This window comes from Podarcis filfolensis (assembly GCF_964270895.1).
Source record: "Podarcis filfolensis genome assembly, chromosome: 2".
Taxonomy (NCBI): domain Eukaryota; kingdom Metazoa; phylum Chordata; class Lepidosauria; order Squamata; family Lacertidae; genus Podarcis; species Podarcis filfolensis.
Window position 1 is genome coordinate 54,968,883 of NC_139605.1, and position 22,220 is coordinate 54,991,102.

General features: G+C 46.8%; 2 protein-coding genes across 6 annotated transcripts in view; one reads left to right on the plus strand and one right to left on the minus strand.

The window, feature by feature from the left end:
• Window positions 1-14,338, plus strand: part of RNF123 (ring finger protein 123) — an 88,882-nt gene extending 74,544 nt beyond the window's left edge. For all 4 annotated transcript variants that reach the window (XM_083603255.1, XM_083603256.1, XM_083603257.1 and 1 more), the window contains exons 36-39: window positions 4,752-4,894; window positions 9,365-9,459; window positions 12,181-12,266; window positions 12,938-14,338. In XM_083603255.1, the coding sequence (XP_083459381.1) occupies window positions 4,752-4,894; window positions 9,365-9,459; window positions 12,181-12,266; window positions 12,938-13,037 (424 nt within the window). In that variant the 3' untranslated portion in view covers window positions 13,038-14,338. The remainder of the gene's footprint in view (window positions 1-4,751; window positions 4,895-9,364; window positions 9,460-12,180; window positions 12,267-12,937) is intronic.
• A 180-nt stretch (window positions 14,339-14,518) lies between these two features.
• On the minus strand, window positions 14,519-22,101 carry GMPPB (GDP-mannose pyrophosphorylase B). Of its 2 annotated transcripts, none has more exons than XM_083603557.1 (10): window positions 21,965-22,101; window positions 21,584-21,718; window positions 20,758-20,838; window positions 18,626-18,674; window positions 18,234-18,376; window positions 17,354-17,512; window positions 17,082-17,160; window positions 16,630-16,757; window positions 16,215-16,397; window positions 14,519-15,260 (listed from the first exon to the last, which is right to left on the minus strand). In XM_083603557.1, exons 2-10 carry the CDS (start codon window positions 21,710-21,712, stop codon window positions 15,129-15,131), a joined length of 1,083 nt encoding a protein of 360 aa, XP_083459683.1. In that variant the 5' UTR covers window positions 21,713-21,718; window positions 21,965-22,101; the 3' UTR covers window positions 14,519-15,128. The 2 variants fall into 2 exon arrangements, with proteins under 2 accessions (XP_083459683.1, XP_083459682.1); XM_083603556.1 differs by having other exon boundaries at window positions 20,758-20,834; window positions 21,965-22,038.
• Between the last annotated feature and the right edge of the window lie 119 nt (window positions 22,102-22,220).

Sequence of the window (22,220 nt, forward strand, 5' to 3'; positions counted from 1 at the left end):
ATTAAGTGTTCTGTTTTTCCTTTGTCCATGTCTTTCTTGAATTGTGATTCCAGAGTGTGTGCATATGCCCTGAAGTGAACTGTAAATGAATTGATTTCTCCTCTCTGATCTTGAAGTGGTGTATTTTCCAGGGAAGGGAAGTGAAAGTGTTGTTGAGACCCAGTGTCAAACATACTTCTCCACAAAATGGATGATGCAAAGCAGCAAAACTTTTACAAGAACTGAGCTGTTCATAATCCTTTATCTATATATCCAACAGTATGTGACGTCAGACCTGGTTAGGCCCATGAACTTTACATTCTCCATATAGTTGATGAAGTAGGCTTGAATGTTGAGGTCATTGAGCTAAAATCGTCATCTGAGATGATGCGGATTTAAGCATTTATTTTATTAAAGAAATTGAACAAAAATATCCAGTTCTCTCTGAGAGCAAGTGGGGATTCACGTGACTGAATTTTCCTTTGTTCATGAAAAAAAAATATCCCTTCACCTAGAAAACTAGCATGTCAGGAAGAAGGCCTCTGGTCTGGTCTTCTCTCTGGCATGCTCATTTTCTATGGGTAGGGGAGCATCCCACCATGTGAGCCTCCAAATGCACTGTGAACTGGTACAAGTGAGACACATGTTTACCACTTCAGTGAGAGCTAGGTCACTGCTATGTGGCAGGCTGAGCAGGAAGAGTAATTCAATTAATATCAAATTAGTTTTAGCCATCAGGAAGTGATCTGTGGGTTGTAATTCCATTAGGCCTAACATGCTTAAATTGGACTTTCCTCTCACAATTTTTTTCAAGCTATGCAAAGCTTTTCAGTCTCAGCAGCTGGAGAAGACAACACAAAACCCATTAGCAAAATACAACATGACCATTAAAGCATCAGGTGTTTTCTGGAACGATATAAGATTCCTCAGTAGAAATAGTCAAAATTCAACACAAAACATTGGGTTAGCTCAACCATCCATTTCTTTGAGGTCTTTGCAATTGCCTGTGTCTGGATTTGCACTTTGGTATTGTATCATACATGTACATGGCAGTAGACATGCCACATACAGTCTTTTACAGGACCACTTTGTTTTTGCTGATTTCCCTATAACAAACGCAAGTCCTGAACACACTCCTAGAGAAGGTCACCTGAAGCCCCTTTCTCCACGGCATGTGCACCCTCCTTTCCAGGTGAGCAACCTCTCCATCTCTCAGCAGAGTCCTCAGGACAGTTATGGCACCAGAGTGTGCCCCACAGGTTGAATGAAGCAGGAGGCCTGTCTCTTGAAACAGGTCAGTTCAAAGTGCTCTGGCTGCTCTCCCTGGTATTGGTAAGAGATTTGCGTATGTCTTCAAATGAGTGGTGTTTTGGCAGCACCCTGACTGTGTGTTAATTCCTTTCTCGGCAAGGGAACGGCCTTCCTCACTTTATGAGTAGGAAAGCTAATAGTGCTCTAAAGCAATTCGGTCCCCTGCTTCTCTACACCCAAGTGCTGCATTGCTGAGCAGTCTGGATCATTCGGCCCTTGACAAACCACTCACAAAGGCCCTTTCTGAATGTTGACAGTCTTCCTTGGAGGAAAGGGGTGCCAGACAGCAGTAGTCCCCACTGGCAGCTTTGCACAGCCATAAAGTTAAGTGTAGAGTAGAAACAAATGCATGTTCCTTGGAAATGCACTGGCTGCATCCCAGGAAGCAGGCTCACTGCTTCTCCCAAGGACGGAAAGTGCTTCTTTGTATCTGTAACCAATCCCTGTATTCTGATGTGGTCCAACAGTGACCCACAGAGCAGACTGGGCAACCAGCAGTCCTAGGTCCGCATAGGACAAGGAGGGAGGAAAATGGGGGAAGAGGGAGATGTGGATAAAGAGAGAGCGAGACAAGGGAGTAGCAGTGAGAGAGACAAGAGTGTGAACCACTCCAAAAGTACATCAGCACAGTGTCCTGTAAACCCCAATTTCAAATCAGTGGTCTTCAGGAAATGATGTGACTTTAATTCCCCTATATGGCATGTTGAGGCTAGGAAGGGCCCCGTGTGTTTCTCTGTACAGTGCTAGCGCAGTTCATGCTTTCAAATTATCACAATAGCTCCAAGAGTTTATACTGGATTACCAGGAAACACTGCCCATTCTGCTTCTGGCTGCCATGTGCTTAGCACTGAACCGTACACATTCACTAAATATGGAGGGCAGAAGAAAGGCAGGGCCAGTACTGTTGCTGCATATCTGAAATCTAGGCATTGAGTGGGGCACCAGAAAAGGGTATTGTACAATTGTATGCAAATAGACAATTGAGATGACAAGGACCCCTGCATGGTCGAGGTGTCCTCCCATAAAGTGGCTTTCCATGTACATGCATAGCTGTGCCTTTGCAGAATGCCACTCAATGTGCAAGTGTCAGAGGTATAGCAACATCAGGGGCAGGGCTAGGAGAACACAGCACCGTCTCTCTTTATGTGTATACATGGAGGCACACGTGAGGAGGGCAATTGTGCCTTCTGATTTTAATCTTTTGAGATTCCATTTTATGTTCTCACATTTCACTCTTATGAGGTTGGTAGCTGTTGTAATAGTTCTGTGCAGGGCTGCATAATACTTCCCATAAATTTCATCTCTTCAGTTCTTTGTGCTATTGGCCTGCTTGTCTTGTTGTGACTGCTTCATTTGCTGATTGTGGGAGCATTGTAGCCTTATAGTAATGAGACACATCTTCTAATGCTTTGTGATGAACAAAGGTTGGCTTTCAGTTAGGGAACATGAAAAATTGAGCTTTTTAACAAGTAATTTTTATTAAATTCTTATTGTAATAATACAAATCTATAATAAGAAGACCAACAAAGAACAAAAAAAGCTAATCGCAAGAAATTAATCTTTGTGAGTGTGTGTGTGTGTTTGTAAAAAACTGGCAGAAACATAACTCCTGTTGCAAATGATATGTTCCATCATGAACATATCATTTCGTGTACCATCATGAAATCTGAGGGTTTAAGTAGTCTGTAAGACTTCTTAATCCAACTATTGTGTTCACCTGTTAAAGCAGTTCTTACCATATTTAATCTTCTTTGAATGGAAAGAGTAGGAGGAAGTAATTAAAAGTTGTGAATGGTCATTTTGATAAAAGATTATATTATTAAGCTGCAATTCTACATGTATTTGGTAGGTCAAAATGGCTGCAAGAATGTAGCAGAAACCCCAACTAATTAGTGAGAAATAATACATCACAGCTGATCCAGTGTAAATAAGGTGTCATAGTCATTACTTTAAATTCATAATTAGTAGTCAGTGCAGATAAGAGCTCTCTTGAATCATTACAGCAGCTGGACTCTCAAAATGATCAGGTGTTTATGGCAACAAGATGATAACAAATGTGGTGAGGGGGGTTATTCTTTCATTTGTTGTTGTTTTTTAAATTGTGTTTTTATGCTGCAAAGCATCCTGTGATCCTATGATGAAGGGTGGTGTATAAATTAAATAAATAAATAAAAATCCTTTTTCAGAGTGAGGGTTGGTTTTTTTAATGGTGGATTTCATAAAGTATAACTTTAATGCCTGAGAATTCATTTTTAATTACGGTATTTTGCTCCTTCAGGGCAGCCGCTTTCTCTCCTCTCACCTGTGCTTCTTTACAAACAGACAACCTGGCGTCAGCATGAAAATAAATATACATAATTTGGTATTTACTGGTTGTCCTAATCATATCCCTCATAACAGACATAGTAGGAGGAATTCAACATGGTGATAAGGAGATCATTCCATCAGTGCAAGCATTTCTGCTTTTCTGGTAGAACAATCTCCCCTCCACCCCCTGTTATGGGGGTTCTTCTGACCCCCCCCAAGCCAATTTGGGGGTGCATGCTGGAAGAGAACCAGCCTTTGCTCAGGCTTCCACTAGTAGGACCTGTTTGTTGAACCTGACCCAACAAATGGCTGAAAGAGGTGCTTAAAATGTATGGAGGTTCTGCTTCCTAGTCAAGACAATTCATGGTGACATTTCCTCCCCCCGCCTGCACCCATTCTTGTATACCAGGCTGCAGCATATAGCAAATGCAGTATGTCAGTCAATCTAGTTGCTAAACAGCTGCCTCTTGCTCTTGAGTTGAATATCAATCAAATGAAGAATGCAATTTCTGCTGTTCAAGACCTATTTAATTTGCCAGGATGCTGTTGCTTTTTGGAGACATTTGCCCTCTGATTGTGTGCAACTTGTACACCAAGGTGGCTGGAAAATTTGGTGCTCGTTAAGCTGTGCTGTGTGTCTATACAAAAGCCGTTGGCTTCTGAGAGACCAGCCTCTGGAATTAAGCAGTCCCCATTTTATGAAGCCTCATCAACCTAGAAAATAACGCATACGAAGTTAAGTCAGGTGGACCTGTCAAGATGTCCTGCACTTTGAGACCACCAACTCTGGCCAAGAGGGAGTTCCAGATGTCTTTATAAAGCAGCCTGACCCTTAGGAGGCACCATATGGGCCCATTCTCTGACTTCCTGCCTTTTCCTCTCCCATTGCCATTGGGTCTGCACCATCCATTGCTGTGCTAGGCCACCAGTGAGCAACGGGAGCAGCTTGTGATGGCCACAGGGCAGGAGATCTGACAACAATATTAATGAAGCAATATTGCTCTAAAGACCAGAGAGTGTGTCCTTTATTCCTAGAGGTGCCAGTTCTCGTGAACACAAACATGGCCATGTCACACTGGGATTGCTGAGAGCAGCGAGGTGTGCTGCCACTCCAAGACAAGGCCTTCATAAAGCATGTCTGTCTGTCTTTCCAGGGCTGAGCGGGCAACAGCTGTGCTGCTGGCAGATCCCTGTTTCCAGCTCCGTTCTATTCAGTACTTGTTGGGGAACACGGAGCCTCTAGTCCTGGGGATGGCATCAGCTTCTGCTGACAAGAAACATTTCTCCCTGCAGAGCTGTAAGTATCTCCTCTGATTTGCTGTGCTTAACATACGCCATGAGTCGCTTGTTACTGCATGGCTCCTTGTTGCCTGCCACTTTGCCATTTGGGTAACTCCTAGGTGCCTTTTGTAGAAAAGGTGGTCACTGAGATCTCTGCTACAGAGCCTGTAAACAGCTGTCTTGTCCTTGCTACCTTATTGTATGTCTCCTCCCTCCTTGCCTGTCCCTGCTCTTCACAGATGCTTTGTGTATTTGAGGCCACCAAATATATTTGCCCTGTGGCAACAACATGGGAATAACTCCCTGTTTTCCTCTTGCTGTGCCTCTGCTCTCCAACAGCAACAGCAACAACTTCTCCATCCTGTTTCCACAGGCATATGGTTGCCTACTCTGAGAATAGGATGCTGAACTAGATGAGCCCATGGGCCTGATCCAGCAGGGCCCTTCTTACATTTCCTAAGAAGGATCAGCTAAGAATTCAGACAAAAGAATAGGTTTAAAAGGGGGGGAAAGTGTATATACATATATGTAAGCTCATTAGCCTCTCTTCTAAGAAATATTCCAAGCTGCTTTTCCATAAAGCCACATTGAAAAATAAAGCCACACTTTAAAATTCATCTGCTGTAAAAAAAACAGCACAATAAAACAAGATAAGACACAACACAACACAATAAAACAAGATAAGTCACAAATTGGGTGTTGTGAGCTGACTGTAGCTCCGTACAGAGAGCAGGTGCAGGGTATCCTTGAGGGGGTTTAGCAGAGCAATGTGGACTTGTGGGATGCCCAGTGCTAGGGCACAGGATTTGCATGCAAGGAGGTCCCAGGTTCAGCCTTCTTACATTTCCAGGTAAAAGGATCAGGTAAAAAGGGATGTGAAATAGTTTTGCCCAAGACCCCCTAGAGCTGCTGCCAGTTAGAATAGTAAACTATACGAGGCTGGATTGACTCAAGGGCCTGCCTCAATAGAAGGCAGATTCCTGCATCAGCAATGCTGGCAACAGAGGCAGATTATTCTTCAGCTGCTCAGGCCTACTGTCCTGTGGCACAGCAGAGCAGCACATGGCACTGCTTACGGTTCCCCGGAGGGACCAGTCGTGGCTGTGTAGAGTACCCACACTGTGCATCCTCCCCACTGTGTGTGTTTTCAGAGAAGAAGAAGTTTGCATCTTTTCTTATTTTATTTTCACTTAACTTTGCCCCACAGCCCATTTTAAGGATCCAATCCTATTCGCTGGGTAGGATGGCAGCAAAAAAAAATTCTATAGCGAAAAAAACCGTACTGTTATGTATGCATTTGCATACCAATCTGCCACGTGCCATCTCTTAAAAGAAATGTGTGTCCAGCGAGAGAGAGAGAGAGAGAGAGAGAGAACCAAGCTCCTGTCCTTGGCTCTGCCCATGCCCTTGAAGTTTGCTGAGATAGAGGAAAGCAATTGGAGCGCTGAGATGGAGGAAACCGTGATCCCTAAGGAATGGTGCAGGCTTTATTTACACAACCTCTAGAAACTGTTAGTTCCATGGAGATCTTGAACTGATGACGAAATAAGGCATTATGTGATTGGGGTAGTGGTGCAGAGCTGCTGAACTGATTGAGAACTGTGGAAGATTACTGCAGCAGGCAGCAAAGCTTTCTCTTTCTTTTAACCTCTGCTGATTTGTGGCCATTGTGATTTTTCTCACTCACTCTATGAAAGCCTGGCTGAAGGCCTCCTTGCCTCAGGCTTGCGTGGGGGGTGGGGGGGAGGCATTTCCAGTTTTTGTTCTCCAGCTGCGAATGCATGCAGACCAGGGCCAGCCCTACCATTAGGCAGAGTGAGGCAGATACTGTGGGATAGGGAGCAACAGCAAAGTGCTAAAGGGCAGAGCCATTGTGTACAGGGCCTGCTCAAGATAATTTGCTGCCTGAGGCAGATGAGTAGATGATAGCCTCTCCCCTCCCTCACCATTCCATGCACAGAAGTTGACTGGACTGCAAGCTGCATCAGCACTTGTGATGGGATAGCATATTTCAGCACCTGAAGGCAGCAAGCTAACTTAGGAAGGTGCAAGACAGGCCACATGGCACACACAGCTCTGTCCTCCCAAGGTGGGGAGCTGCCAAAAGGACACTGGAGGACTGGCCAGGGGATGTTGCTTCTCCAGCATCTGCTGCCTAAGGTGGCTGTTGCGCTCTGCCTAATAATAGGACTGGCCCTGTGTGTTTGCCATGCAATCTGCCCTACGCCCACTGTGCTAGGCTGCTGTCCTTGGGTGCAGTGGAGGACCCCGTCCCATTGTTACTGTTGAACTAAGATTCAGTTGCCAGTCTGGTTGGCTTTTATACATGGCATGGGAAGGAGGGTGCCATCTTGTCCTTCAGACCTCAGGCAACAAAACGTCTTAGTCCAGCCTTGATAAAAAGCAATACACTTCCAGGTTTTTACAGAACTGAGGCATCTTAGAGAGGCCATTTAGCCAATATGATAAACCACATCTTAGCTCAAGTATGATCTCTGGTTTCTTCCCTTGTGAATCTCTGCGGAGCCCAGGAAAGCTAAATCCAAGAGAAATGGAAGAGGGTAATGACAATTACTCTACTATGTCCAAATATGCTCACTGTTGAGTGCTTGGAAAAAAATTGAAGCAGTACTATGGAAAGTTGATGATGATCCTCTGCTGTAAAAAAAAAAGGAAAGTAATATTAGAAAGTGCTCTGGGTTTACTGTTAACTGGGAATCCTAAAGCTCAGGGGATGCCTTACATGGAACAAGGCTGTGCCTTGGGGTGGTTGCTGCTGCATTAGAGTCTACAGGGAATATAACCACTGTCCTTTCCTTCCCGCTAATGTCATTATTAAGTGGGACTTCCCTGCCTGCCAACTGCAGGTTCCCTTTTCCTGCTGAGAGTGTGAAAACGTGTGCTAGAGTAGCCTGCAGAGGACACCACAGGCAGATTCTCTCTTGTTTTCCGCAATGCACTGTGCATTATATCTTAAAGAGGCACTGTTAATTGTTTCCCAGAAGGGAGCATGCTGAGTCCCCTGCCCCTCCCCCGTCAGTCTAGCATTACCTACTGTTGCCTCGCTCTGAATTCCCTTACCCTACAGCAAAGTGCTTGTGTTCCCATCCTATTTCTGGGCCGTGGAGGGACTGTTCCCGCCCTACCCATCAGAGAGTGTCTGTCTAAAAGCCTGATTCCAAAAATGCATGTACTTGTGTATCTGCCAGCAGCACCACCTCTGCTGATACTGAGCTGGCCCAGCGGCTGATCTTCTCTGCCATAGGCAGTCTTTGCAAATATTAGATCCGCTTGTGAAGGTTGCTTCATAGACTCTGGTGTATGGGTGTGGCCAAAGTTGCCCTGTGCCTTCTCTGCCAACCATTTTTTCCTGCTCTACCCAGTAAGGAAAACTATGCTAGTTCTCGCAGGCGCTTTGCTGTGTCAAATCCCAGAGGCCTAAGCAATCCAAAGAGGCAGAGGCAGAGGTCAGAGGCAGTAATGCTTCTGAATGCCAGTTGCTGGAAACTGCAGGAGGGGGAGGTGCTCTTGTGTTCAGATCCTGTTGTGGGTTTCTCACATCTGGTTGTTCACTGTGAGAACAGGATGCTGGAGTACATGGGCCATCGGCCTAATCCAGCAGAGCTCTTCTTACGTTCTTATGAAGGCTCCCCCAGAGACGTGTGAAGGGTGGAGAGAGAGGCGGAGGAGTGTGTGTGTGTGTGTGTGTGTGTGTGTGTGTGTGTGTGTGCAGGAGCATGCATGCTTCAGAAGATCTTTCTTACATATTACAGCTGGAGCCCTTAATGGCACTGACAATAACGTTGCTTAACCTTTGTAGGATCACTCCTGCTCCCCCTCATGAGTTGCTCAGATAGGAAGCTTTGATTGCCTTGTGACAAGTGAAGAGTTTGCACCCCTTTCATGGATGCCTTGTCACTCCGGATGCAATATTTAACATCCATTTCCTTGTCATGGTCTGGAGGACTTGGTCATCTTTGATCACATGGTCTATGGGGTTCTGAAAGCTTGCATATTTTAAAACATAGACCAGTATTTCTCTTCAGCAATCTCTGGGTTGTCTAATTGTAGCAAGAGTTGTGGCCACAATATGCCCAGAAAAGCTATACCTGCATGCTGCTTTCCATGCATGCTGTCATGTGGTGGCTTTTGAGAACTCTACCCTTGTCCCTGCCCCACTACTGCGCAAAGCCGTTTTCCTCTGTCCTGTGATAACACTGAGAACAAGGTGCCTCACCTCTTTGCGCCTCACTTGGTTAACAGATCAGCTCATGCTGGGCTCTGCCACCATGTGGCCAAACACCTCCACCGCAGCTTCATTTTAATCCCTCCCAACTAGTCATTGGTGGGATGGGGCTGAAAAATGAAATCCGGGGCAAGGCCCCCCCCACCCCCTGCTCTGCATAGTAATAGTAGAACCTGTGCCCCCCCCCACTCTGCTGCCACTTGTCCTTCCTTTATCATTAATCTCTCTTTTTTTCTGCAGACACTGATTACATCAGCCAGGAAGAGCTGGCCAAGGTGGAGCAAATGCTGGGCCACCTCAGCGAAGAGTCCAAGCAGGCTGCAGCCTCCACCTTGGTAAGCTTCCACCTAATGAACTGAATGTGTGTGGCCACTTGCCCAAGGCACCCTCCATAGCACCACCCCTCGCAGGACCTCAACCGAGGCAAAAGATCAAGTACTGGCCCTTGCTGCATTGCCCGAGGGCGCAGCATTTACAGGGTCCTGCAGATACAAGGGCCGTTACTGACCTTGCTTGGCAACACTGGGTGGCTCTGTTTCTTGGGTACCTGATTTGGCTTGGACATATTAAAACCATATGGGGTAAGTGTCCACGTTCCATGGCAAAGGTTGGTGCTGACCTCTAATGCTGTAGGGCAGCAATAGCCAATGTGGTGCCCTCCAGCTGCTGCTGGACTCCAGCTCCCATCACTGCTGACCATTGGGAGTCCAACAATATATTGGCATCACCCTCATAACCACCCCTGCTTTAGGCCTAGTTCTGAGCCATCTGTAAGGACAGTGTGTTTTCCTGTGGAAGCAGGATCTGAGAGTGGGCACAGGTAGATGCGTAGCATACATATGCACAGGTGCTAATGCACACTTACTAAGCTAATAATATCCTCAACTTCATTAAGCAGGGGTGGTTATTCTTTTTTTTGGCTGAGGGTCACATTCATCCTTGGCCCATGCTCTGAGGTTTACACGCCAATTGTGGGGGTGCCCACCCTAACCACTTTGATGCACACATACATGACACACTCAGGACCCGCGCAGCCCCCCTTCCCAGCTGATCCATGCTGATCAACCGAGGAAATTGGGTTATTATCCCCTTTCTGCTCATCAAATGATCTGCCTGATGACTAGGAAGGGGGAACATCAAAGGCTCTGAAGCCCACCTACCTCATACCGAGTGTATTTAACTATTTTCCCCCTTTTTCTGGCACTGCCAAAATTGGTGGTGGGGAGTCAGACAAGAACTGACTGAGGGGTCAGATCAGCCCCATAAACCAGGGTTTAGCCAGCCCAGCAGTAGTACAACATAGAATGAATATGAGAGTCAAAATTCCTGTGCTATGTGCTCACTTTACAAGGTCACCCAGCGGCCAAGCAGATATCCCAGTGGGAAGGAGTTCCACTGTCTTCAGGGAAGTGAGGCCTGAGAGCTCCATTCTCCCTCCCCTCCCTCACCCAACCCAAATCTTTGCCCAAACAATTCCAATTTCTTTTGAAATTCTGAACCTTGGAAGCAGAATAAGCTGTTCAAGATGAATTTGCGAAATTGAAGGCACAGAACTGGGTTTCTTTGTTGAAAAAAAATTGGACTGGATGGGCACGGAGGGAGGAGGAGCTTAAGCAGCACAGAAGCTACCCAGATGGACTCCGGCTGCTGAAGCAGCCCCCGTGTGTGTTGCTCTGTCTGGGTGACCTCCAGAGAGAAGCTGTGATCCAGGAAGCAACCTGATCTCTGCCAGGGGTAGGATCTGAATTATTAATGTGGCTGCTCATCTTCCAGCTGCAGTTTGGAGCTGCATAAAGGCTGCTGCAGGAGGACAGGGTGGGGGTGGGAGAGAGAGCTGATGGGATGGGAACACACTGTCCCTGGGTTCAGTAGGAACTCATGCTCTTAGCCTAGGCCAACCCCAGGGCAGGAAGCAAACCTTCATTAAGAACCTCAAGCTAAGCCTAACTCTGTGCATTCTTTGCACAGGGAGACGAGTGCAGAGAAGTTGACTAGCCCCATATATTCTTCACTACTGCTTCCGCTGCTGAGATTATTAGCTCTCCCAAAATTATATTGAAAGATAGCAGGATATGTATAGGTGCACTTAACGGTGGTCTTTACAGGCAGCGCTCATGGTCCCTGCTCCAAGGGGGAGATTCATAAGAGATACATTTATATTGTTCTTTTCAAAACTTTTTAAAAATCTCACTTTCTCCCCCTAGTGGCAGCAGCACTGGGATTCCCTCACCTCTTGGAGAGACAAGGCCCTCCCTTCCATTATGACATCATCCGGGAGAAGGAGTCCCCATAATACCCAAAGGAGTGCAGTCCCTACGGTCATCAGCATTTTTATAGAACTCCCCAGTGAAAGACGTTACATTTAAAAGAAGAGGAAATAAAATTAATAGCTTACTTTTTAAAAACACCCTTCCCCTGATTACAGATCATAGTTGGCAAGGAAACATGGGCTTCACTCCACAAGCCAGGGCTTTTCACATCCCAGTGACAGTGGGAGAGAGGTTCATTCGCTAATGTTCCTATAACATTTTGCACCAAGAGCAAGACAGACCTATCACACTCCCCCTCTAGACATCCAGGGCCTAATCAGGCCATGAGGAGGAGCAATCAAAATGAGGACACTGCCCTGTGAAGAACAGGACACAGGAGGCTAGAATTCCTGTTTTCTCCTCTTTCCTTGGCCATGGAGGTAGAGGTAGCCCTCCAGTTCATGTAGCCCTCCTGAGAGAGTAGAGCCCTCATAGCTGATAGTGGAATCTTCCTGGAACCATTTCCCCTCCTACCTCACTGGCAACACTCTTAGAGAGTTGCCGCATGGATCAAAGCAACACAAATGGTTCTGATCTAAGATTTGCAGCATGTATCTTAAGTAAGCCCTGGCATGAAGTGTACGAAGCCAACCAGCCATTTCAGTTTCAAGCGTCTAGTGCAGAACCTTCATGTTATTAACTGTTAATGAGCTGCTGTTCTTCTACCGTGAGATGCCTTGCATTGCACCATGATGTGGGTTGGGTGTTGGCAACTGCCAATAAGCTGAGCTGTTGCTTCTTTTGCAGCCCACCAGTGAGGAGGACCTGTGCCCCATCTGCTACGCGCATCCCATATCTGCCGTATTCAAGCCATGCTCCCACAAGTCCTGCAAGTGAGTAATCCCTTGGGGGATGTGGGCTTTTCTCTACTTTTGCTTTCTGGTTGGATGGAAGGGATCCTAGAAGGTGCCCCAGACCATAACTGGAAATTTAATTAACGAATTTTGCCATTTGAACTCTCTGAAGCTTCCTAGCTGAAATCTCCTTTTCACTTGTTGCCCTAATGGAAAGACACAGCAGCATGATGCTTCTGAATAGCTACTTAGGCCAGCTCTCCCATACGCAAGGCTGTGACTGCACTGCGCATGCAGATTAGATTCAACTGATTTGTTGGTTTTTTTTAAAGCTAGCATTTTAACCTTTTGGGCTGCGAAGTTTGGTTGATAAAGTGTGCCATTTGTATTTAAATCTTAGAAGCCATGGGGAAGGCTGATCAGGATTCAAACTGGTTGGGGGCAGGGGAAGACTTCAGTGTCTCCCATTCCTCTAAGTCATTACCATGGCTTAGCACATGCCCCCAAAACAAATTTGTGTAATTTGTTTTATAGAGAAGCTGTAGAATTTGATTTTAAGAGGAAAGTGGGCATTATCTTGCATGCAGAGGACACTTGCACTCCTTTAGACCCAGCAAGGGGCTTTTAGGTACTAGATACGTATTGTTGGGCCAAAGCTCGGCCTGTAGCTGTGAACAAATGTCCAAGGCCTCCTGCTCTTGTCTTTCTAGAGCCTGCATCAACCAGCACCTGATGAACAACAAGGACTGCTTCTTCTGCAAAGCCACCATCACGGGTGTGGATGATTACATGAAGCCAGCCACCTCCTAGTGCCTGGACCCTGCAGGGCAGGGCCGCATGCCCAGGCAGCTTCTCCACAAGATGGACTCTCCTTGCTTCGAGAGCACCTCTGTCAAAGGCGGCTGCTGTTCAGCACAGCTGAGCTCAGTTGTGTGTTTTTTTAATTTATAACACTTCTTGCAGGCCAGGCACTGCCATATGCATCCCCTCGGCCACATCATATCCTTCAACCCCCCCTGAATTTAGGTACACTTCCTGTTGCTGTCATTGACTCCAAGCCAGCAGGCACTGGGCTTTTCCCATGGGGCATGTACAAGGGGGCTGAACATGCTCAGGTTTTCTACCTCAGCCTGAATCTGTAGCTCCTTTTCTGCATTTGCCCCAGGAAGCCTGTCTCGTACTGTAGCTGGGACACATCCCCTTTGGTGTGGTGCTTTTCTCGATGGGGTAAACGCTGATCTCACAGGCAACATCGCTCCTGTGAGCCCAGCTGGCCACTAGCCAAGTGTGTTTTTTGCTGCAGTGCTTAGCAGCTGTTTTGACAAGTGTGTGTGTTGCTCAGAGTTGGTTGAGATATTTACGTGGGCATATCGTGCAGCAGCCTGCCCAGCTGTGCCACCTGATATGCTTTGGTGACGGAGGGAGATATTGACAAGCCATTCTCCCACCTGCAATCAGATGCGCTGGTAAGTGAAAGATTGTACCATCTGTCCACTTAAACATTAGACTCTGCTCTTTGTGCATATAGCTCCTTTCCTTTGCAGGTAGGGACTGCTAGATACGCATAGCAAAGACACAAGGCCCAGTTTTTGGTCTGGGGAGCTTAGTGAATGCAACAGCAGGCACACTATGCCATGACTAACAGAAGTGCAGAGATGAAGCCCACAACCAGAGGAATGAGTCTGAATAGACTCCCAAGCTTCTCCAAGAAAAGAAAAACACATATAGCAGGGGCCAGAGTTTGTCCCATGCATTGTATTCTGGTTGGGAGAAGTACGAGCTAGGTTGAGCTTTATGGGCTACTGCAGGGGTGAACCTGATTGCACTGCTCTCTTCCACCAGCAGAAGGTGCCCATGGCACCAGCCCTTCACTGTGTGACCAGGCTGCCTGTACTATCCAGGAGCAGACAAGGATGGTTGCTGTTTTTTAATTTACTAACTGTGTGTGACTTGTAACCAGAAGTGTCGGGGAGGGCAGCAAGCATTTGTGCTTGAAGCAAGGAATTTTAACTTATGTGCATCTATGATTGTCTCTCTCCCCCACCACCCTCCAAAGTGGAAGGGGTGTTAACTTCCATACAATGGAATATTATTAAATTATTATTCCTTAAGGCGGTGAGCTATGTGTATTCTTCTCTCCATTTTATGGAGCACTGTTCTAAAGGCTGTCACAGCGGCAGTACAAGATGGGATTGGCTGCAAGGAAGGCAGCTGTAAAAGTGAGCTGCCATACAAAACTGTCATTGTTGTTCCCCAAGAGGAGTTAAAGAAAACATATGACACACCACAGCTCCCATTCTTCATGACAATATAATTTCATTCCCCGTCCCCATTAATTGACAGAGCCCTGTCCAGAGTTCTTGAATAGTAATAGTTAGTGATTATTGGCCATATGGAGGGAAGAGAGAGGGATCAGTCTCTGTAAGGCAGTAGAGTTCCAAAGAAGAGGATTGTATTCTGTCTTCCCTTTGTGCAACATGAGCAGCACATGTTATCCTGAAATAAAAGCACAGCATGCTGTTCTTTCTCCTCACCGGGCCTGCCTGGGACTGTTCTCTTGCAGCAGCTGAACTCCTACTGCAGAACCACACAAGCAAGCATTTTCTTCTTTGCACATTAGGGTTACTTTCCAGTAGTAGCCTGTGGCACTGGACAACCCCTGGAGCTGGCCCAGGTCATCGTGCCTTATGCTAAGCAGTGATTCTGAGGAGCACTCCAGCCAGCTTACAAACCTCCTTATCCCACTACACTCCTAGGATTCCAGCAGAAGGTTAGTATTTTCTCAGCATAAAAGTCAACAGGGAGCCCCTGCTCCGAAGGCACAGGGTGGGGATTCCCCTTGTAAGAGGGTAAGACAGGGAGGGCCCTCTCAGCAGGTCCAATCCTCAAGGCCCAGGACCGCTACATGATGATGCGTGGCTCCGGTACAGACTCAGCAATGGATTTGTGAGGCAGCACGTTGGCACCATTGAGGTAGAGTTCATCGTTCACAATGACATCCTCTCCCAGCACTGACACATTCTCCATCCGTACCTGAGGAAGGGTGTGACATACAGTTAGACAACTCTATGCTGAGCTGGGGGGAAGTAGTATGTTACAAGATAGACTTAGGCTAAGGCAGTTACTTGCCTCCATAGTACAGTCCTATGGCTACTCAGGAGTCTGTTTCTAACAGGTTCTGCCCTTGCTTTTCTGGCTCTGGGCTGCTAATTAAAAGCAGGAGCAGCCAGAATGAGGTGCCATGATAATTATACCTGTAGAGTTTCCCTAAATCTTACTCAAATTGCCACTAAATCTGGTACCAATTCAACTCATAGAGAAAGGACAGCTTGATACCTAGCACAAAGCAGGACTGAAAGATCTTAAATTGGGACTTTATAGGACAAGTTTACCTGTTATGAAAGCAGCTCTCAAAATAACAAGGGTATTGAGTATGAACACACAACCACTGCAAAGCTACAAGTCCATCATGAGTGAGAGAACAAGCATGTAGGCATGTGAAGAAACTACATCACAGTAGCATTTGTGTGGACTGTGCACTCTAGGTCACTCATCAGTAAAAGAACTAGTTAGTGTTGCTAAGATGCAGCTCTGACCAACAGTGCAATTCTTAAGTCCCAGACACTGTGGCTGGGAGAGGTTAGGCTATGACCTGATCTCCCCACCCCTGTGGCTCAGGTGGCCTTAAGCTGGCGACTTCACCTGGCTGAAGTAAAGCTCTCCTGGCACAAGCTATCCCAGTATGCAGGGCAAAAAGGGGGCATGTTAAGGCCAGCAAACAGGCACATTGGGGCCACCGAGAGGAATAAACAAAATTATCCTGCATTCCAGCTCTCTCCTTTTACTGGTCCTGCCCAGAGAGGTAACATTTCCTCCATAAAAGAGCAGAAAATGTTTGCATTCCCTTGACCTACAGCAGTTGGGCTGCAGCTTCACTTTCCCCAGTGTATATCTGCCTGATGAGGATTGCTCTGTCACATAACTCACCCACTGGCCTACGGAGGAGCTCCAGCCAACAATGCAGGACTCCAGCCACGAATGAGACCGGATCCGCGACCCCTTCAGCACAGTGCAACGTTTGATCCGAACCCCGTCCTCTATCACCACTCCTGCCCCAATGGTGACATTGGGACCAATACTGCAGTTCGATCCAATCTTGGCAGTTGGGTCCTGAAGTTGGAGGGGGGAAATGAAAGTAAATTGGTTTTTCTTGAGCAGCTTCCTCCTCCTCAGAGGAAACTTGATGGGAGAGAACAACACTCGCTCACAGCTCTAGTCCACAAGATGGTAGATGTAATATCAAGCGCTACTGTTGCCTTGCCCAATATACTACCACTTTTAGATCAGCCTTTAATGAAGTGCTGCCCACCCTCGCTCCAAAGAAATACAAGAATAGAATTACCACTAATACGTTCCCCATAAAACCCGGTCCTGAGTGCAGCCTCTCGGGGTGTTTCAGCCGTAGAGATTGCAGATACATGCACATGCCAGTCAGAAAGTCTTTGGGCTGCCCAATGTCCATCCAGAACCCTGTGATGACAAAGCTGCATTAATAAGACACCTGTCTCCATTGATGGACCTTATACCAGCCTTCATCCCCGAAGGCAGCATATAGCAAGATGTGCAGTGAAACCGCATTACGTTATTTCATACAAACATTGCCCTACAGGGCCCTTGTATGTTATGTGGTGTCTTCCACATCTTGATCTTATTTTTACTTCTCAACTCCAGTCCCAGGTCCTCACTGACTTAACATTTAATTGTCTAATATGCCCTATCCTCAAATCACTGCCTACAACTGTGAGAGCCCCTTAGAATCAAAGGACCATTCCAAATCCTTCCATGTGCCCTTACCCTGCAGTTCCATGGCATAGAGTTGTCCTTGTTCTGCCATCACTGGGAATATCTCCTTCTCAATCGAGGTAGGCCGCAGCTAAGGGAAGGCAAGAGTACTACCAGTTGGCCATTTATGTTGTAAAGACTAGAGATGTACTGTTCCCACTGACATCATCATCCTTAATCTCACCGGCATGAAAAGATGAGGTGCCCAACTAAAACCACAACCCCAAACACCCCAGCCAGTCTGCCCTGTGCAAGATCCCTGTTCCACCCTTCCTGCCTCATACCTCGATCCGCTGTAGCACGCTTGGGTTTAAGATGTACATGCCAGCGTTGATCTTGTTGGAAACAAAAACTTGGGGTTTCTCCACAAAGCGGTGTATGCGCCCTGTATCTGACTCACACACCACGACGCCGTATTTGGAGGGCTCCTCCACTTTGGTCACCTGCAACGCAAAGTTGGCATCACACCCAGCCATGGTACTCGGTACTCGGAGGGCACAGAAAGAGCTCTATTGAAGTGCCATGCCTAGTTTACTATCCTGATCTCTTATTTTAAAAAGAATCCCATGAGCAAAATAAAGGATAGGACACAGAAGACCTTTACTCCAACCACTTCTGTTTTTGCATTAGAGAAAAATATGGGTGTGCAGTTCATCCCTAAAATAAGAACACACACCCTAATTCTTCTTTGTTTATGAACTAATAAGCGTGCTCCTGTGCATGTAAACAAGGGGAGGCATTTATAACACCCACAGGAGGCACTTGTTTTTTTTTTTTAAGTGGGTTGCAGAGGGTTGGATTAGATGTCCCTTGGGATCCTTTCCAACTCTACAATCCTATGATTCTTCTTTGTCCCTGCAACTACAGTTTTTGCCAAGTATTAAGGGTTTGTGGAAGTGATGGAGCTCTTTCCGCCTATGTCTCCAGCTGGCCTGCTAAACTTAGCTTTCTGGCAGCTCCGCAACCAACAGAAACTAGGTTGTCCAAGGATCCACAGGCAATTCCAAGCAAAAGAGCAAGAGGTCTACCCTTTGGCAGACTACAGTTATTATCATCCTTGACTTTTGGCTCATGCTGAGGGGAACTGGAATCCAGCAACCTCTGGAGGGCCACTCCAGCAATGGAGCATTGCAAGCATGGAGTGGGTGCCCCTCAGGTACTTACCACAATGGTGCCCTCTTTTCCATGATGCCTGTGGAAGTGCACCATGTCTTTGAAGGGGAAATCGCAGATCACATCACTGTTAAGCACAAAAAAAGGCTCTGCATTCTCGGTCAACAGCTCCCGCGCTAGTGCCAGGGGTCCAGCTGTGGAGGAAACCAGAGCCCTCAATATTCACCTATTCATGTGCCCTTCAGCAACAACAGCCAGCATGCACTGCTCAACCCGCTTTAGAAAGTTCCATCCCATATAGCTCCTGATCAGAATAAGTAGTACCCAATCCTCCACCTGCATATAGCCAGGACACTCCAGGTTGCCACAAATTTTGATTCTGATCCCACATTTACTGTCCCTGTAACCTCACTTCTCCACAAGAAAGTGGCTGCTTCAGTTACCTGTGCCCAGTGGTTCCTTCTCATGCGACAGGGAAATGTGAATGCCCAGCTAGGAAACAAAGTAGAATTTGGAAAACAGAATTAGAAGATGCGCACCACCAATGGAATATGTGTGTCACTGACCTGGTTATATACCCTTCCCTTAGTCATCAGATTTTCATAAATCCTCTCTAATAGAACTAAACAACCATATCAATATTATTCAATGATGAATTTATGGTGACCTACAGATTGCAGGCTCCCTGGCTTTGTGGGGGTACTTGTTCTAATGAAGCGACAGATGAACAGCATAAATTAAGATGAAATAACTAAACTTTACTTTCCCCCTTAGAAAGTCATGTAACACACCATCCACATTTGAAAGCAAGTCTAACAGAATTTCAGCTAAGTTAGGTACACTAAGGGTCAGAGGGGTCACTGCATTCACAATTACAAAGAGGAGGTTGGAATCAGTGGCTTAGATCCTCAGATAAGTTAACTTGAGGAAGTTCACAGAATGCAAGTTTCCTGTTCCCTCCTCCCCCTGAAAACCTCCCTAGAGCAATGGGGGGGAGAACGTGCTTGTAAAATGTGGGACAGGGCATGGAAGATGGCTGATAACGGCCCTAAATTTGGCTTGAATCCTAGGGTAACTTCAGAAAGTTCATGGAGGGAAGGTTTCCTAACTACTACTCCTCCCAAAGTCGCCTGCATTTTGTCCCACAATTGGGGACCCCATTCCTTCAGAGAAGCTATTGGAGAAGCACAGGTGGCTGTGGGTGTAGATAGGAAATGGGAAATCTTCCTTCCATGAACTTTCTGAAGCTGTCTTGTCTTAGGATTCAAGCCAATAGGCACATGGCACCCTTGAAGCCCAAAAATAAAAAGAATGCAGTCAGTGGGTAGAATTCAGTGTTACACTAATTTGATCATTTTGTCAGCACAAGCATATACGCTTTGCAAACAGCATGATCTCCCATCTCCTCCCCCGTGTTCTTCAGTGGGTTCTCCCAACCTGCGAGAGCGTATTTGGGGAAGGCATGGGGGCACACAGGGCGAAGGGGGGAAGCCCCGTTGTACTTCCACTAGCAAATCAGTTGAATCTGGTCCCAGTGTAACAATGGAGAGGGTGCTAAGCCTTTTATGCTGGAATGTCTGAAATAAGATGTGCATTAAAAGTATAGGTTGCATTTGGTGCAGCACAAAGAATACATTCCGTCAGCAGAAAAAAATCTGCTTGTACTATCTGCTTGTACAATGCTCCCCCCCAACACACACTCTCTAAATATGTTCTGAAACCCTCTGGAACAGATTTGAGGACAGCACAGTGCATGGTGTGCGGGGGGGTCCAATGCATTAGTACTAATCCTTGAGCTAGTGCATCTATTTTAAATACCACCCTGTCTTCAAATAGTTATAGACAATAGGTTCCATCTATTTGAAAATAATAGGTTTCTGGCCAAAGTAATCTGCCAGTGAATCATATCAAATCACAAAAAGAGAGTGCTGTTGTTAAGAGTGTACCACTAGCTAGATCTTTACTGAAGGAAAGTTTTCTTGCTTCTAACCAACACTTGTGTAGCTGGTATTGCCAATGAAACTGAATCCATAAACCTTCAGTTACAGGAAGCTACAAAAAGTGGTTTGGCACGGTGCCAAGAAAAAGTCACACCCTGCTTTTTACAGTGTAGGAAGTGAGCAACGTTTATGGATATACTTGCACAACATGCGCTTATTTTGGCTTAGTTGGCTTCAGTTAAAATTGTAATATATTGTATAGTTGTAATCTAATTAAAGCTCATGAACTGCACTATAATTAATTTGAGTTTCACATAGAGGCCCTAGCACATACAGGCTACCTAACTCAGCAAAGTCCAAAGCGAACCCCTTTCCTTGCAGTTGCAAAACTCCCCAAGAATACCTCATGAACACTGAAAATAATCACTAGAGTTAGCGATTCACAAGGCTATGCCCTATGAAAGCAGCATGAGTTTAGGTAATGCTATTGAGCCACTAGCTTTCATAGAACCTCAGCCACATTAAGACAAAATGCTATAGCAAATGAAGAGTTCCAATCAACTCCTGCACATCTACATGACCCCCAACCATCAGGTTCAGGAAAGCAGCCTAAGAACTATCAACTCAAAACTTACCCTTTGCTCTTGTTCTTTCATCTCCTTTTCCAGCAGTTCTGACATATAACTGACAGCAAGGATCACATGGTTCACACCTGCCTGTCAGAGAAGAGGAATAGTAACTCCAAGACACTTGAACTATGCATGCAACTGAGATGATCAGGTGTCCAGACCCAGGGAGGCAATATCCATCCAACTGGACTAGAGATCATAATTATTTAGAAGATGTAAGGGATGGTTATGCAAGATTGGAACACAGAGAAACATTTCTAATCCTTTCCCCATCAACTCACTGAGCAAAAGGAAGCTAAATCAGCAAATGGGCAGCAGTTAGAATTCACACATTCCACTCCTAAATCTGGAAGAAGACCACCCATCACTTAGGCATTAGTCTGTAATCCATTTGTATGAGCTACTTTCCCCGGCTATAGCACAAGTTATCCAAAATGTACATCCATTCCTATTTATCTGTATGGCAAAGCAAAGAAATTTATCTTCAGTTAGCATAGAGATGGAGAGATGCCTAGAAATGCACAGGAAACCTGGCAGAGGGCACAGCACAAGAAGCCATCCCAGATGTGTGCAGGAGAACTTATAAAGTATCTCCTTAAGACCTTTAAGTCGGGCAGGCATGAGACTTTCCCATGGAATAACTCAACAGCAAAAGCTTCACCTATTGAATTCCAGTCTGCCATGCAGCTCTTAAAAGACACAGCGCCCTTTTCAGGAAAAAGAGGCCCCTGGATCTCTCTTCTCGCCCGCCCCACTGCCCGCTCTTCTAAGCGGACGGCAGCCTCACCTTCACCCACCCACCCAAACACAGAAGGCTGGTGCTCAATCCTACCTTCACCAGAGCCTCCACCTGGTGCAGGAGGATAGGCTTGTTGCAAAATTCCACCAGGGGCTTCGGGATGCTGAGGGTCAGGGGCCGCAGTCGCGTGCCATAGCCCCCCACCAAGATCAGCGCCTTCATCCTTGCCTGAAAGAGGGCGGAGGAAAGGGCGAAGCGTCAGACCCCACGCCGCCCCCAAGGCCTCCACCGGCCCCGCTGCCTGCCAGGTCCCCCTCGATGGTCTCCCAACCTCCCCGCGTCGACGCCCCGCCAAGCAGGACTTGCCGGCGGCCCCTCGAGCTCAGAGCCCGGCCGCCGCCGCCCCTGGAGCCCTCGGTGCCCAGAGGCCCGTAGCCAACGTCACCCCTCCGCACTCGGCTCCGCGTAACTCACCTGACCCGGCCCGGAGGTGCCACTCCGCCTACAGCCGACAGAACCAGCCACCACGACATCTCCGTCAAACTCCCTTCGAACCGGTCGACCAATCAGTGCGCCGGACGTGTCCAAGCATCCTAAGCATCCAATGGCGGCCGAGAGCGGCGATGCTTGTCGGCCAATCGGAACGCTAGCTACTGCGTTGCCGCAGCAACGCGGACAGGTTAGAAATGCGACCGCTTTGCGTCATTGCCAAGGCGCCGCAGCAGACACG